The 16,440-nt window shown below is 32.9% G+C and overlaps 3 protein-coding genes across 6 annotated transcripts; all 3 read left to right on the top strand.

Moving 5' to 3' along the window:
* Positions 1 to 7,561, top strand: LOC126688190 (kinesin-like protein KIN-14O). Of its 4 annotated transcripts, XM_050382799.2 has the most exons (22): positions 2 to 107; positions 420 to 622; positions 695 to 852; positions 1,097 to 1,207; positions 1,289 to 1,511; positions 1,693 to 1,817; positions 2,085 to 2,168; positions 2,317 to 2,394; positions 2,484 to 2,576; positions 3,060 to 3,089; positions 3,175 to 4,068; positions 4,160 to 4,241; positions 4,331 to 4,426; positions 4,621 to 4,800; positions 4,899 to 5,005; positions 5,077 to 5,256; positions 5,538 to 5,701; positions 5,773 to 6,026; positions 6,123 to 6,286; positions 6,437 to 6,771; positions 6,880 to 6,968; positions 7,211 to 7,561. In XM_050382799.2, the coding sequence occupies exons 2-22, from the start codon at positions 499 to 501 to the stop codon at positions 7,276 to 7,278; spliced, it is 3,639 nt and encodes a 1,212-aa protein (XP_050238756.1). In that variant the 5' UTR covers positions 2 to 107; positions 420 to 498; the 3' UTR covers positions 7,279 to 7,561. The 4 variants fall into 4 exon arrangements, with proteins under 4 accessions (XP_050238762.1, XP_050238756.1, XP_050238757.1 ...); XM_050382800.2 differs by lacking the exon at positions 2 to 107 and having other exon boundaries at positions 168 to 622; XM_050382805.2 differs by lacking the exons at positions 6,880 to 6,968; positions 7,211 to 7,561 and having other exon boundaries at positions 1 to 107; positions 6,371 to 6,460.
* Positions 7,562 to 8,442: 881 nt separating this feature from the next.
* On the top strand, positions 8,443 to 9,098 carry LOC126688134 (uncharacterized). Its single transcript, XM_050382730.2, has one exon. It carries the CDS (start codon positions 8,583 to 8,585, stop codon positions 8,871 to 8,873), a length of 291 nt encoding a protein of 96 aa, XP_050238687.1. The 5' UTR covers positions 8,443 to 8,582; the 3' UTR covers positions 8,874 to 9,098.
* A 4,397-nt stretch (positions 9,099 to 13,495) lies between these two features.
* LOC126686220 (ribulose bisphosphate carboxylase small subunit, chloroplastic-like) lies at positions 13,496 to 15,002 on the top strand. Its single transcript, XM_050380265.2, has 3 exons — positions 13,496 to 13,715; positions 14,274 to 14,408; positions 14,525 to 15,002. Exons 1-3 carry the CDS (start codon positions 13,536 to 13,538, stop codon positions 14,762 to 14,764), a joined length of 555 nt encoding a protein of 184 aa, XP_050236222.1. The 5' UTR covers positions 13,496 to 13,535; the 3' UTR covers positions 14,765 to 15,002.
* Positions 15,003 to 16,440: the final 1,438 nt, after the last annotated feature.

Here is a 16,440-nt window from a genome sequence, read left to right as displayed (position 1 = left end):
ATAAATATATTGAAAATTTATTATAATAATTTTCTCTCAATGATCATGACATAACACAATAATGCTTAATTTCTTACCTTAATCAACAACGTGCATAGCGTCTACAGGTTGGCTTTCTTTCTGGTCTTCATTAATGGCTACAAATTTTTAATTTTTATTTTTTGATCATTTGTTGTCGTCGGAAAGAGGAACATTTGTGAGAAAAATTAAATATACGACCTAGCAGAATGCTGCTTAGCGCTTACGCTTTCTTGATCATTTATTTGTTGGTTTTTATGTCTATTTTGGGTGCCATGCATGTGTTTGATCGAGTTTTGGTGATGATCAAGAAAATTCAGCTGCATATTTTTTTTGATTTTCATAAGAGAAGTAGGCTAAATTGGAGAGATATACAGTTTGATATTCATATGTTTTTCCAGGACTGGTAAATGACAATCTTGAGGCATTTTCGTTTACGATGTGTTGTTCATAATTGGTTTCCAAGCTGATTTTCCAATCATGAACTCACCATCAGATAATAATCTTCTCACTGAAAGATTTGGAATTATCAACACTTCGAAATTTTCTGCTACTTCTGATATTTTTCAGCCTATTATTACACGTAATGATACTATTATTGAAGGTAACAATAGTTTGATTGAATTTCTAGCTTTTTCCTGCATGAAAATTGCTCATTTTTTGTTGAATTTTGCAGCAAATCAGCGAGCAAATTTGATCGAGTGGATTAATAGTATTCTTCCTCATTTGAATTTACCATTGAAAGCTTCATCTGAGGAGCTTAGAGCTTGCTTGATTGATGGCACTGTCCTGCTTCAGATTCTAAATAAGTTTAGACCCTGTTCTGTTAATGAGGTTGCCTATTTGTTTTTTCTATTATGCTATGTTGCACGGAAACTTGTTGAGCTGAAACAAATCTATCCGGAAATACTTTTGAAACAATGACGTATACTTATGAAAAATGTTGTTTCGTTCTGTTTTTCATTTCGGGATTTCCCTTTTCAACGTGTTTTTGTTTCCGTGCAACATAGCTATTATGTTATGTAGTAGATATTGTGTGTGATTTTTTGTTGATCGGATGCTGCATTTTCTTATATAGGGAGGTGGCTCTGATCATCCTCCATCATCAAGCTTTGAAAATGTTAAGAAGTTTCTGGCGATTGTGGACGAATTAGGGATCCCTCGATTTGAGATATCGGACCTAGAGAAGGTATCCGATGTTGAAATGAGCTATTGTAGATCAAAGTGCTGTTATTATCTTTGTTATATGTGTTGATTTGTGTATGTGCAGGGATCTATGAAGTCTGTTATTGATTGCCTTTCCGCGTTCAGAGCACAATGCGGGAATAGGGGAGATAACTCTCCTACTGCTTCTAGCATAAGTACTCGAGGTGCAAGTCCTCGCGGACTTTCATCTCCTAACGGGATTACTTCTCCGCAGTCTCCGGAAGATAGGCTGAGGATTTCGCCTGAGTCAAAATACCATCGTACTTCCCGAAGTCCTTTAATGCCAGGTTTGGTTCTGCCTCATATAACTTCTCGAGTTTTAAATTTAGTCATTTCACTTATATCTTCAAAAATGGATTTGAAACTCCGAAATTCTATACTTATAACTTGTTGCTGTAAAGACGGTATAGTTTTGACAGCTTTGTTTTAGCCGAAAACTATCTGTTTTACATTTCGAGTCTTGCGCAGAGACACCAGGAATGATGCACCATGTTGGCCACAAGTTCCACGAGGTGTTTCAGTTGAAACAAGGGCGTTATGCAGATCTTTCTGCTGCAAAAATCTCAGAGATGATGAAATCAAACAGCTTAGATGTAAGTTATAAGTCTTCTATTATCGCTGACATTCATATTCTTTGGCATAATCTTATGTTGTACGATAGTCCTACGTTTTGACATTTCATTTTCATTTTTGAAAACGCTGCTAACTTTCGAAACTCTATATTCATAACCATTCTTCTAAAAAAGTTTCTCTTTGGTATACTTTTTGTTTCAGCGTTTTAAATTAAACATTTCCGTTTCCGAGTTACATACTTCTTGTTAAGATCCTTTTCCAATGCTGCTTTTTTGCCTTTGATGCAGAACGCTCCAACTCAGTCACTCCTGAGTGTGGTGAATGGAATTCTGGATGAAAGCATCGAAAGAAAGAACGGAGAAATACCTCATGTATGTGATTCACAAATAGTTAAAATTCTACTTTGTTGCGCAGAACCGTTACCATTCATTTCATTTGTTACATTTTGGTAGCTGAACTTTCATTTTTAAAAACTACATTTTCTTAACAAGTATGCTCTGATTTTACTTTGTTGCGCAGCGTGTAGCGTGTCTTTTGAGAAAAGTTGTGCAAGAGATTGAACGACGGATATCAACTCAAGCAGAACATTTAAGAACAGTAATGACATGTTACAATAAAGTCTGATTTTCTTTTCTTGTTTTCTTGGTTTCTCTATACTAATTTCACTGTGATTCAATTTTCATCAGCAAAACAACCTGTTCAAGGCTCGCGAGGAGAAGTTCCAGTCAAGAATCAGACTACTTGAAGCCCTTGCCTCTGGGGCTGGTGAAGAGAATGGGGTATGGCAAATCAACTAGCAGTATATTCGAGTCGAGTCGAAATACTATCAAATTTGAGCTCGACTTAATTTTAAATTTAAAGTTCAAAATTCCACTCGAACTCGGTTGCATTTTACTTTAGGAGCTCAAACTCGAGTCCGGTGGAATAATTGAGAATCAAGTTCCATTAGACTCTATTGGATTTTATTACTAGATTTTCTCTAAAATGATTTAAAATTATTGTATAAAAATAAGGATATCCTAATAAATTGATATAGCTATAAAGATTAAAAGAAGAAATTGAATCAAAACACTATTAGGCTCACGAGCATGTCTAGTTAAATATCACGATGTTTGAAATCGACTCGACAATTGACTTGACTAGCTTAAACTCGATTAATATCGTGTCGATTTTGAATATTTTTTGAGTTAATTCTGAGCGATTAAGAGTGCCACTTGCTAGTAGTATTTTTCTATTATTGAAAAGAGTGTTATTTGTTGCAGAATGGTACGAGCCAGCTTCGGCAAATAAAGGTATAATTCATCCAAGACAATAAAAGAAAAACGAAAAAATCTGCTAGTAAATGTTTCATGGATTTTGTTTGTTTTCTGAATGCAGACTGAGAAGTCAAAAACAGATGAAAAAAAGAAATTAGAGGGGGAAGAAGTGATAAAATTGATGAAAGAGAAGGAGCAAATTGATATGCAACTTTCAATGTTGAAGAAAGAATTGGAAATCTCCAAAAAATCGCTCGATCTTGAGAAATCGAAAACAGATGAGAAAAGGAAACTTGGAGATGAAGATATGATTAGATTGATGAAAGAAAAGGGGCAAACAGATTTCGAACTTTCGTCGCTGAAGCAAGAATTAGAATTAATTAAAAAGGCGAATGAACTCGAAAAGTCTAAAATGAACGAAGAACGGAAAAATGGCGGTGAGGATGTTTCGAGATTGATGAGAGAAAAGGAGCAGACAGATCTCGAACTTTCATCGCTGAAGCAAGAATTAGAATCAATAAAAAAGACGAATGAACTCGAAAGGTCTAAATTGGACGAAGAACGGAAAAATGGCGGTGAGGATGTTTCGAGATTGATGAAAGAAAAGGAGCAAGCAAATAACGAACACGCGATGCTGAAGCGAGAGTTAGAAATGGCGCAGAGAACCCATGAACAAGAGAAGACCAAAATTGAGGAGAAAAGAAAACTTGAGGAAGAAGAAACGATTAAAATGGAGAAAGAGAAGGAGAGAATAAACACGGAACTTTCATCACTGAAGCAAGAATTTGAACTAGCCAAGAAGAAACATGACCTCCACTGCCTGCAAATGGAAACAGAGGCCAAGGATGTTAGATCAGAGCTCGAGTCGAAGCTGAAAGAGCTCGGAAGCCTCTTGGAAGATTCAAGAAGCAAGGTGAAAGTGCTCGAGGCATATTCCGAGTCCAAGCAACAGACATGGAAAAAGAAAGAACTCGTTTTCCAGAGTTTGGTTGAGGTTCAGTTAGGTGCACTTCAGGTATATTCTCTTCTCACATTTTACGATGATGTCTCGTATTTTATTTTATAGTAATAATTATTGTTAATGATTATACTTTGAAAATATTTAGGACTTAAAGTTGTCTTCAGATGGCATCAAGCGCGAAGTCTTGATAACACAAAGAAGCTATTCGGAGGACTTCATTTCCTTAGGTTGGTTGCTTACTGCAAAACTGTGTCAATCTTAAGCAACAAGTAACAGTGAGTTTTGTCATAGAGATTATGTTTTTATAACTTTTCAGGAGTAAAACTCAAATCAGTGGCTGATGCGAGTGAGAATTATCATTTAGTTCTTGCTGAGAATCGAAAGATGTTCAATGAGCTGCAGGATTTGAAAGGTGTGATTCTGTAGTATACTCTCTATAAGGTTGCTGCAGACTATGTTGCGTTATAAATATATAGATTTGGAGTTTCGGAAACTTTTTTGGAAATGAAAACAAAACGCCAAAGCATAAGAATCGACCCGGTGCAACATAGGCTGCAGATTGATGGGGTCTTCAAGGTAGTTGTATAATTTTAATTTCTGATTCAGGGAACATTAGAGTTTATTGTCGGATTAGGCCATTGATGAAAGGGCAGGATGGAAAGAAGACAACAATAGAGCATATCGGCGAAAACGGAGAGTTGGTAGTTGCAAATCTCTCGAAACCAGGGAAAGAAGGGCATCGTTTATTTAGGTTTAACACAGTCTATGGTCCTAATTCTACTCAAGGTTTTCATTTTCATCTCTGCACTTCTATTATGCGTTCTTGACCGGTATTCTTGATCGATTTATTTGAATATGGTGTTTCTGTTTTTGAATGTTGGCAGCCGAAGTATTTTCAGACACGCAACCTTTGATACGGTCCGTTCTTGATGGATACAATGTTTGTATATTCGCTTACGGACAGACTGGCTCAGGAAAAACTTACACAATGGTACGAATCTGCATCATGGTTAAATTCCTTATGATATATGCTATTATATTAACTTGAATTTGTATATTCAGAGTGGTCCTAATGGAGCAACCGAAGAAAATTGGGGAGTTAATTATCGAGCTCTCAATGATCTTTTCAACCTCTCTCAGAAAAGAAGCAACTCCTTTATGTATGAAATTGGAGTGCAGATGTTTGAAATATATAACGAACAATTGCGAGATCTGCTAGCGAATGATACTTCTCAGAAAAGATATCCTTTTTTGCTATTATTTTCTGCTTCCTATCATATCGTGTTCAGTAGAACTTAGAGCAGCTATGTTGCACGGAAATAAAAATGCTGAAATAAGAAACAAGGCAGTGGCATGTTTTTATCAGAATTATAAATATAAACTGTTGGAGTTTCGGTAGTCTTTCTGAAAATGGAAACAGAACACAAAACGTAAAACTTTGACAAGTTTCCGTGCAATATAGATTAGAAGTTCACGTCAACTACAATTTTCCGAACCATTTTTATTTCCTTAATTAGCACACACTTGGGATTAAGACCATTTCCCAACCCAACGGGTTAGCTGTACCTGATGCAAGTATGCATTCTGTGACATCAACTTCAGACGTCATACAATTAATGGAAACCGGACTGAACAACAGATCTGTTGGTGCCACCGCCTTGAACGAGAGAAGCAGTCGATCTCATAGGTTCTTACATTTCCATCATTTCTTTTATCGAATTAGAAAACTTAGATATTCATTTAGATCTGTCCACACAGTGTTGTGAGTATTAATGTTCGCGGAAAAGACTTGCAAACGGGTGCTACATTACAAGGAAATCTTCATTTGGTGGATCTAGCAGGAAGCGAAAGGGTAGATCGATCAGAAGTAACAGGAGATAGACTAAAAGAAGCACAACATATAAACAAATCATTGTCTGCTTTAGGCGATGTCATTTTCGCACTTGCACAAAAGAGTCCTCACATTCCTTATCGAAATAGCAAGCTTACTCAACTTCTGCAAACTTCTCTCGGTATTGCTCGCGATATCCTTGTGGATTGTTCTTGATAGCTTGCAGCAGACTCCAATTGAAAAATAATGTATTGTGTGCGGGTTTTTCATGTTGCAGGCGGTCAAGCAAAGACGCTTATGTTTGTGCAGCTTAATCCTGATCCAACGTCGTATTCTGAAACTATGAGTACCTTGAAGTTTGCGGAAAGAGTTTCTGGAGTTGAGCTGGGCGCTGCGAAAAGCAGCAAAGATGGCAGAGATGTTAGAGAATTAATGGAGCAGGTTTCTTTTTTTCTTCTATTTTCCGGAATCTTTCTAGTTCAATGCGTAATGTTCTAATAAAATATATGGCTGACATTTATGTAGCACGCAAACGGAAATGCTGAAACCAAAAACGATGTTTCATGTTTTATTTCGAATTCTTGTCTGTAGTTGGCATCTCTGAAAGACACTATCGCAAAGAAAGACGGAGAGATTGAGCGGTTGCAATTGCAAAAGGACCTGAAACAAGGAACAGGTTTACACAAGTATACACAATCAGAATATAGTGATAGATATTCTGAAGCTGAATCTTTTTCTCAACAGTCTACGGAAGATTTAAAACAGCAAAATAGATTTCTGAAGACATCAAGATCGTTCTCCGGAGAAATAAATCAGGTTTCAGATGCTGAAACACTAGGAAATGGAAATGGAGATCATGATGATGGATCAAGTGATAGTGGCCTTTCTGATGAAAGCTCAAAACAGCCTTCAGAAAAACCTGAGAAGTGAGTTTTCAGTTTGCTCGCTTATTTTTCGATAAACACGAAAACTATTACAAAAATGTATTTATTTCGAGAGATCGAAATTAATGTAGCCGAATATGTTTTATGCAGGAGTAAAGTGCAGTCTAGGATTCGAAGCCTACAAAAATTAGGGCAAACTACATCAACTGTATCGAGAGATCCGCTTAGAGGGCCAACCGGTAAGCAGAGTTAGACCATTTTCTGGATATAAATGATCAGACAACTTCCTTGAGGTCCACTTTTCGGTTTTTGTTTATCCGATCCTTACTCGTACTTTGTTTTTTTTTTTTCAAAATACGAGTAGGTAGGCTGTACATTTAGTTCAAACCTAAACGAACTAGTATCAGATAAACAAAAACCGTAAAGTACAAAACCTCATTATGAGTTTGGGGTTAAAAAATGACTCCTATTTTTTTTTCAGGTATCAAGAGAACTGTTAATTCTTCTAGCTCAAGCATAGTGAAGCCACCTACGAAAGGATGGCGGTAAATTAGAGAAGACGAATTCGAATTCTTTTAACCATAACCAACATCGACACCATATTCTTTATTAACCTGTTAATTAATTTTGCAGTTTCAATTAGTCATAATCTCATAGATGTATTTAATTAGCCTTGTTTATCTAGACAAGTTGCCACGGCTTAATGGCAGGATGGGCAGTTTTGTAATAGTTGAAATCAGAAGCCAACCAGAGTTGTATAATTCTTCTGGAAATGTAATTAAATTGCATATTGATTTATTAAAATACGTACATACATGTACATTTACTACAAGTATTGTGGTGTTTTCTGTAAATAATGATCTTATCTCTAAGTTTATCCTCTGTTATATATGTACATTTTAGCAGTTTGCAATCTTTCTTTTGATGTATTGTGTCTATGTGAAGATAAGGAATTATGGGAGGGGCAGAGTTGATGAATTCACCAGAAGATTGATATACCACATTGTTTGTCAGTCTGTCTGTGTCCATAAAGCTTAATTTTGTGTTTTGAAAACTGAACCCGGGGCCAAACTGGTGAGGCTACCAGTTTAACAGGTACTACCGCCGGTTCAACTAGTTGACTGATATTTTTTAAAAATTATAAAAATATTAAATAGCGACTGATTTTATGTATTTATAATTAATTCTCGTTATTTGCTCTGACTGGCGGTTCACTGGTTCAACCACCGGATCTTCCAGTCCAATCTCGTCTAACTACATATCCGGTTTTTGCAGTTTTTGGATCGGAATACTGGCCGGTTTTTGAGTTAACTGTTACAACCGGCTGGTCCAGCTTTTAAAATACCGATTTTAAGATTTGTTGAGTCTACCTAGAACCATTATTTTTAAGCAAAATCACCTTTAAATTGAAAGATTTGTTGCAATTGTGTCCAAAGCTTTAATTTTTATTTCTTAAATCTACTTTTTTACGTTTTTTATCAATTGTAATTGAACTTTAAAAATATTGTCTCTCTCTTAAAAGGAGTCAGTTTTAAAACTTGATCGCAATTGACATCAAAACTCAAGTATTTGAATTAAAAACTAAAACACAAAAGTTTGGATTGCAAGATGAAACTTAAGTTAAACACAATTATAAAGATTAAAAAATTTAATCATAACCGATAAAATACGCAAAAATGTAAATCTGAAAAATAATTTAACACAAAAATTATTATTGCTATTCTTGAAATTAACCCAAAAGGGAATTTGTAAACGAAGCCCATTAATTTCATCCACACACAACTGCCAGATCCACCGCTATTTTTGCCTCAATTTCCAATTTTTTTGGGTGTTTGATTTGGTGGTGTGAAGCCATGGGAGGAGGTTCAAGAGTGGCGAAACTATCAGGAATGCAAAAACAAGTACTCAGCCTATACAGATCATTCCTACGAGCTGCTCGATCAAAATCCCCAGAGGGTCGCCGCGAGATTGAATCGGTCGTATCGACCGAGTTTCGGCGACATTCAAAGGAAGTTGATCGCAAGAATTTCTTACAAATCGAGTACTTGATTCGTCGCGGTAGGAAACAGCTCGATCAGCTTAAGACTCCTGCTACTCTTGGGTTGTCTTCTTTTAATCTCAATCATGGCGACAATAATAATTGATTTTTCGTTTGTTTTTTTATTGCACGCATGCTGTTTGTTGTAATGCCTATGAGTAATTTTTAATTTCTTATTGCTTGTCAATGTATTAAACAAAAATGGAGATAGCTAGTTATTATAAAATATTATTAAAAATCAATACAGTAAATTGTAGCTATGAATTTTGATTCTATGAGGCTTGTAATCTGCTTATTGAGTTCATCAACTAAGGATTTTTTAGTCTCTTTATGATCTTATTGTTTCAAGCATTTACAAGCTAATGCCATGTCCACAAACCTTAAAGTCCTTTCCATTATAATACTTTTTATTTCTGAAACAAATTATGGATATAGAGGTGGCTACGAGCAGGTTGCACAGGTCCGGTCAAACTCACCCCAAAATTGACCAAACCCTGAACCAGACCCGGTTAGCGGGATATTAACAAAATTTCAAATTAGGCAAACATGGCCTGTGCGACAGTTGAGGTTTGAACCCCCAATCTCATAGTGTACGGTGAGGAACAATTATCACACGCAAGTAACAAACAAATGAGGCGTTACAATTATCGCATGCAAGTAACAAAATTAATATATTAGTTCATAAATAAAGGAATAATAATTGCAATAGTTACAATAAAAATAAAAATTAATAGGAAAATTTAATTTCAATAGACTTTTTATTTATCCTCATTTCGATTAACCAAACAATGAATTTTTTCCAACTGATATGTACCGAATTTTTGTTGATTTTCAGGTTTAGAAAATTGAAACCAAATAGAGATGATTGAGATTATTTTGTGTGGAAAAGTTAACATTGGGCACAAATAAGGTGGGTCTAATTGTGGGGTATAAAATGTAATTGATTGTGGAAGGAATATCTACCAAGCATTTGAGTCGTAGATCATTTTGGAGCTCAAAATTAAGTGTGGCTTATAAACATTTCCTTATCATTGGTATGACTGGGATGCATTTTTGTTTATATTTTCACTTTTACTATAGTTTATTTCAAATGTTTAAGCACCAGTTTTTCAAATTTTGTTATTACAATTGTTTTTTCTATATATTATTAGAAAAAATTAATGGCAAGTGAAATTTACTTTTATATTCTTTATTACATTAAGTATCGCTTACTCTTCATATTTTCTTAAAAGAACATCTTATAGTAATTACAAAGGAGGAAAAAAATCAAGTTAAAATTATAGCAAAATAATTGAGAACTACGTAGCCTGCACGGGTTTGGTTTAGTTGTATAAGTCTCATTCATCTGGGTACCGAAGGTCGAGGGTTCGAACCCTGGCTACGCCCTTTCTTAATACGGAGTGATTGAGGTTGGATTGCTAGTCATTATGCAGGAGGTCCACATCCCGGAATTTGACAATGATATTGAGTTTCGGCTCAATAGAGTGAGTCCTCATCACAAAAAAATATTGAGAACTAGCAAGTACGTAGTTTATAGAACATCTAAAATAAAATTTTATCAAGTAGAAAAAACGGAGAAAATATTTTTTAAGTTTATGTTTTCTAAATTTTAATACTATAATATTTATATCATCAACTCGTATCTACAATAACATAAATGTTTATATATTATCTAAGAATATAAATAGAAAGAATGACTAAAAATTGACAATAAAAACATTGTATTTCTTCGCTATAAGAAGGAAATAAGAAACATAGTTTTAAAAATTACAGAATTCTAACTTCAAAGTGCAAGTGAATTGGTAAGACGTTCTTTTTATTTAAGTAAGGCGTTTAAGCTAAAATTATAGCATAATAATTAATAACTAGTATCAGTTAACATCTAATATAAGATTTTATCAAGTAAAAAATGGAAAAAATATTTTTAAAATTTATGTTTTCTAAATTCTAATATAATATTTATATCATTAACTCATATCTATAATAATAAAATGTTTAAATATTTTCAGAGTATAGAAATGGAAAAAATGACTGAAAATGGCCAATAGAAACATTGTATTTCTTCACTATAAGAAGGAAATAAGAAAAAGAGTTTAAAAAATTACTGAATTTTAATCCCGTGCAGGTGAGTTGGTAAGGTATTTTTTTATATTGTGAATTTGAACCACATTCAGGATCAGAGTCTGCCTTCCGCAAGAGACCCACACTATTTGAGTGAGTATCAATTTGAATGTGGAAAATTTTAAGATACCGTCTTATAGTTGAGATCCGTTCAGAAGACCTCATAAACTATGTACCAAAAACAAATTACTGAATTTTAATTTTATTCATAAAAAATAATCTAATTTTGGAACTTTAAGCTTACACTCTTTTATTTTAATGTTTTATTCATATTTTTAAATTTAAAACTCTTTTTAATTTATTGTTAAAAATTACTTGAAGTCGTTAGAAAAAAAAAATCAATTTTTTTTATGGTTGCAAACTATATTGTTAGAACTATTTGAAATCCTTTTAAAAACTATTTAAAACCATTTAAAATCTTTTTAAAATTTATTTTTAAAAAGGTTGCGAAATATATTTTTATAAATTATATGAAATTTTTTGGAAAAAAATTCAGGGCACCTTTTTAAAATTTTAATTATAGCGATAGCTACTTTTTGAAAATAATTACATCGCTTATTTTTTTATTTTCCAAACTACTTTTTTAATTTTAAAAATATTCTTTATGGTGTATTTTTTTATTTTTGTTGGTGTTTTTATGGTGTAATTATAATGTATTTATAGTGTATTTTATTTTATATTTTATAGTATATTTATGGTGTATTTACAATGAATAGATACTGTATAAAAATATATTTTTATTAACATTTTATAAAACTGAATATCAAATATAATAACAATTTACAATCCAATCTTTTACAATTATTTTATAAAAGTAGAGTAATTTGAGTATAATTTCACTGTTTGTAGGAAAACACTATAAATCAAAAAAAACTAAAGCACAAAATTTTAAAAAATAAACTCGGACGCTTACTGAAAAGATTTCCAAATTTAAGAATGGGAATTATTTTTTTAAAAATATTTTTATAAACTTTCTAAAGAGAAAAGCTAGAAGGTTCAATTAGATGGCAAGCAAGACGCCAAAGCTAAGGATCCTTTGAGCCCATTACCTGCAACACTCAAAAGAAAGTTATGGTGCCCTTTTACACAAGTTCCTTTCAAATAAAATGTACGACGCAGATAATTTCCAAAACCTCACATCCTCCACTCCCCACATAAAATGTAGTAATAATATTTGTTTTTTTCTCTAAAATAAATATATCAAAATCATAGTTGCCAGTGAGGCCTAACCCGAGTGGTTAAAGCGCTTCAGTGCATTCCTGAGATCTCGGTTTCGAGTCTCAGTAGGATCAGTGTTTAAGGCCGAATTAAAAATGGAAGTTTAACTACTAACCACTAACTACTAACGTAATTAGATTCTACCACAGTCAAAAAAAAAATCATAGTTGGCTAATTTTGTAATAGAACAAAGAATCAATTCACCCCCTCAACTTGGCACGAAATATCAATGAGTCATTTTGAACGTTTTTGGGTCAAACAAACTCGTAACTTGCGTTTTTTGCTCAAATTAGCCCCTCTGACACAAAAACACCCTAAAAAGAGAGTGAAATTGCTAAACCCAAAAATTTATTCTAATTAATTACAATTTAATTTTAATTAAACACAATTAAAATTATAATTAACACTAATTAAACTTAATTATTCTAATTTAACACTTAAACCTAATCTAACCCTTGCCGTCGCCGGAATCCTTGCTGCCGCCGGAATTCCTCGCCGCCGCTGTCCGGACACGAGAAATTGTTTTGGCTGTCGTTCTCGTCTGAGAACAGCTCGTTCTCAGGTGAGAACGACCTGTTCTCATCTGAGAATGATCTGTTCTCGTCTGAGAACTGTTCTCGTCTGAGAACAGCTCGTTCTCGTCTCAGAACCAGTTCTCGTTTGAGAACAGGTTTGTTCTCAGACTGAGAACGGCACCGGCGGTGTGGAGGGAAAGGGAAAAAAGAAGAAGAAGAAGAAGGAAGAAAGTTGAGGAATTTGATGGAAGGGAAGAAGAAGGGAGGAAGAAGAAGAAAAAAAGGAGAAAAAGATCCTTAAATTCTTATTAAAAATAAAAAAAAATTAAAGTAATAAAATTATAAAAATATAATTGAAATTTGAAAGAAATTAAAGATTAATATAGGAGATAAATAAAATATTGAGGATTTTTTAAATTTTATTTTTATTTTTTTCAGAGATTGTAGCACACTTGCTTAATTGTGATTGGTGAGGGGTTTTTTAACCGAAAAACGCAAGTTTTGTTTGATTCAAAAACGTCTAAAATATTTTTTTCATATTTTGTGCCAAATTGAGGGGGTGAATTGATCTTTTTTTATTCTTTTGTAATACAATTGTAAATTTTAATTATTAATCCAATGAGTGAGAGTAGTCCTACTCCTCCTATCCCAAAAAAGTGAAGGGCCATTCTTTTTCTTTTATTAAGGATTTGATAAGGTTTATGCACATTCTTCCACGTGGCACACCAAGATAGGACCAAAAGATAAGGCTAGCGATCAATATCAACCCTTCAAATTTTGTATGTAATGGGGACCGTTGGATTGCAAAATACATCAAAATAGACAAAATAATAAAAAATACAGCAAAAGGAGTTTATAAAAGGCCAGAAGTGGTAGTGAAATAATTGCACCAAGTCAGTATTGTAAGAGAAAATATGGCATCCTCAATGCTCTCATCAACAGCCACCGTGGCTACCAGAGCCAGCGCCGCTCAGGCGAACATGGTTGCTCCGTTCACCGGACTTAAGTCCACCGCTGCATTTCCAGTGACCCGCCAGACCAGCTCTGAAATCACCACTTTAGCTAACAATGGTGGCAGAGTCCAATGCATGCAGGTCCTTCCCTTTTTCTAATATTGCTTGCATTTCTATAATTTTTTAAATTTATCGTTGAGAATGCTAAATTGAATGACATATTAAAAAAATTAGTGAAATTGGATTAAAATCCATGTTATTTTAAAGTCCTAATCAATCGAAAATACCAAACATGTTTGACTTTTTTTAGTTTTTTTTTTTTGAGAATTTGACTTTTTTTTTTAGTTATGGTCTAATCTTTTAAATACGTAAATTTTGATAAGTACATTTCAATTATTGACCATTATTTAAAAAAAATGTCATGATTCTCTGTTTCCATATGCATAACAATTTACTACAGTCATCAGTCATGTATATAGTTGATCACCAAAGAATTTAGTCACTGCAAAGAAATAATATATGAAAACATATTTTAATCTAACAAGATAAATAAAATGTTGATATCTAGGTAATTTTTTTTTATGTGACTTAGCATGAAAGGGCTACTTAATTCGACTGAAATATTTAAATTTTGAAATTGAATCACAATTTGAATAATACTTAATATAAACTAACATAAATATTTTAATGCGAATGCAGGTGTGGCCTCCACTCGGAAAAAAGAAATTTGAGACTCTATCATACCTTCCCGACCTTACTCGCGAGCAATTGGGTAAGGAAGTGGAATACCTTCTCCGTAAAGGATGGGTTCCTTGTTTGGAGTTCGAGTTGGAGGTAATCAAACATTTTCGTTCAGACATAATTAAATTATATTTGAAATTTCATCTAACGAATAGTTTTTAAAAATCTATTGATTATTTGACATTATATATACAATTTTGTGATTGTAGCACGGATTTGTCTACCGTGAGAACCACAGTTCACCGGGATACTATGACGGACGGTACTGGACAATGTGGAAGCTACCTATGTTTGGATGCACCGATTCGTCTCAGGTGTTGAAGGAGCTTGACGAAGCGATTAAAGCATACCCAGATTCCTTCATTAGGATCATTGGTTTTGACAATAATCGTCAAGTGCAATGCATTAGTTTCATTGCCTACAAGCCTCCTAAATTTAATGACTCCTAAATCTAAAATTTCTCCATTTATTCGGGGAATTGCATGCATAAATTTGTTGACATGATCCTTTTGAATTTTGTCCAATTAGGATATTCTTTTCCAAAAATATTTTGTTTTGTATTTTGGTGTTCCATTTTCATTAGAATATTCTGATGGAATTGGAATGAAAGTGTGTATGAGGATATTGAGTTTAAAAATCGTTGAACATTTTGGTGTAATGAAATAAAAGCCAGTTTCTTATTTGCAATTGCAATCTTGTATACCTTCTTAATTCCTTAATTCATGAATATTCATCATATAAAAAAAATTATTTCAAGATCCCTGTAACGATTTTAGATATCTATAATAGTGACATAGGAAAATATATTTCAAAATTCATATAAAAAAATTACTTGTTGTTTTAGATTATGAAAAATTAGTAATTCATATTTTAAAATGCTAATGCTAATGTTGAAAGTTTGTAATATAACTCCAATTTTAAAGTTCATTTTGTTTTACTATAAACCTTAAATCTAAAAAATAAATATCTATCATAAGACCATACATGAAGAACTCAGTCACCAGTTTTTGGAATCAGTGTATTGAAAATCGAACCGACCACTTTTAAGATTTTATTGACGGATTTTTCCGTCATTAATTCACTATCTGACTTAATCGACAATTTAACTGATTCAACTATCAATTTAACTAAAGGTTCGATCAGATTCAAATGTTTAAATAATATTAAGATATTAAGGGGCCGTTTGGTTCAAGGTTGGGAATCAGAATCAAAATGGGAATGATTCTTTTCATTTTTTATTTGGTTCAAAATTAGTGTAGGGATGGGAATGGATAAAGTTTAATAAACAAATTATTTATTATTTATTAAAAATATTTTTTTATATAAAAAAATAAAAAATTATATTTTAAAAAAAAAATTAAAAAAACTATTCTAAAAGAAATTATTAAAAAATAATTTTATTATTTTAAGTATATTTTTTAAAATAAATATTTAAAAAATAGTTTTTTTAATAATTATATATTTATTATTCATTATTAAAATATGTTGTTAAATTTTGATTTTCATTCCTAAAAGTCCATTTCCATAGAATAAGGAAGAATGGTGATTCCCATTGAAAGAGTAATTACATTCCCATTTTCTACTATCATCTGATAAAACAAATACATAAAAATCATCATGTCCATTCTCATTCCTCCCTTTTATGGCGAATCAAACGGCGCCTAAATATATATATATATATATATATATAAAAATGACTGAAAATGGACAATAGAAACACTATTTTCTTACTATAAGAAGGGAAAAAAAAGCCAGAAGGTTCTGGTTCAATTAGATGAGAAGCAAGACGCCAAAGATGGTGACCCTTTTAGTCCATTTCCTGCAACACAAAGTTATGGTTCCCTTTTTCATAAGTTCCTTTCAGATAAAATGTACGATCAAAATAATTTCCAAAACCTCATATCCTCCACACCCCACATAAAGTGTTGTAATAATTGTTTTTTTCTCTAAAATGAATATATAAAAATTTAACTTGGATAATTTTGTAAATACAATGCAAATCATTGAATATCACAAATGAAATGAGTGAGAGTAGTCCTACTTAGTAGAGCTGTCGGGTCTTGATTAGCATTTAATAACTTTAGGTTTATTTCGTGTTCAGCTTGTGGTTATTCATTTGATTACT

Source organism: Mercurialis annua, linkage group LG6 (genome assembly GCF_937616625.2).
Source record: "Mercurialis annua linkage group LG6, ddMerAnnu1.2, whole genome shotgun sequence".
Taxonomy (NCBI): domain Eukaryota; kingdom Viridiplantae; phylum Streptophyta; class Magnoliopsida; order Malpighiales; family Euphorbiaceae; genus Mercurialis; species Mercurialis annua.
This window is presented reverse-complemented; position numbering and strand designations above follow the sequence as displayed.

Bases quoted from the DNA above. Each gene is read 5' to 3' on its own strand.
- LOC126688190 (XM_050382799.2), top strand. From the start codon at position 499: ATGAACTCACCATCAGATAATAATCTTCTCACTGAAAGATTTGGAATT. The intron at 3,090-3,174 runs GTATAATTCATC...TTCTGAATGCAG, and splicing joins GCCAGCTTCGGCAAATAAAG to ACTGAGAAGTCAAAAACAGA. The intron at 5,006-5,076 runs GTACGAATCTGC...TTGTATATTCAG, and splicing joins CAGGAAAAACTTACACAATG to AGTGGTCCTAATGGAGCAAC.
- LOC126688134 (XM_050382730.2), top strand. From the start codon at position 8,583: ATGGGAGGAGGTTCAAGAGTGGCGAAACTATCAGGAATGCAAAAACAA.
- LOC126686220 (XM_050380265.2), top strand. From the start codon at position 13,536: ATGGCATCCTCAATGCTCTCATCAACAGCCACCGTGGCTACCAGAGCC. The intron at 13,716-14,273 runs GTCCTTCCCTTT...ATGCGAATGCAG, and splicing joins GCAGAGTCCAATGCATGCAG to GTGTGGCCTCCACTCGGAAA. The intron at 14,409-14,524 runs GTAATCAAACAT...TTGTGATTGTAG, and splicing joins GTTTGGAGTTCGAGTTGGAG to CACGGATTTGTCTACCGTGA.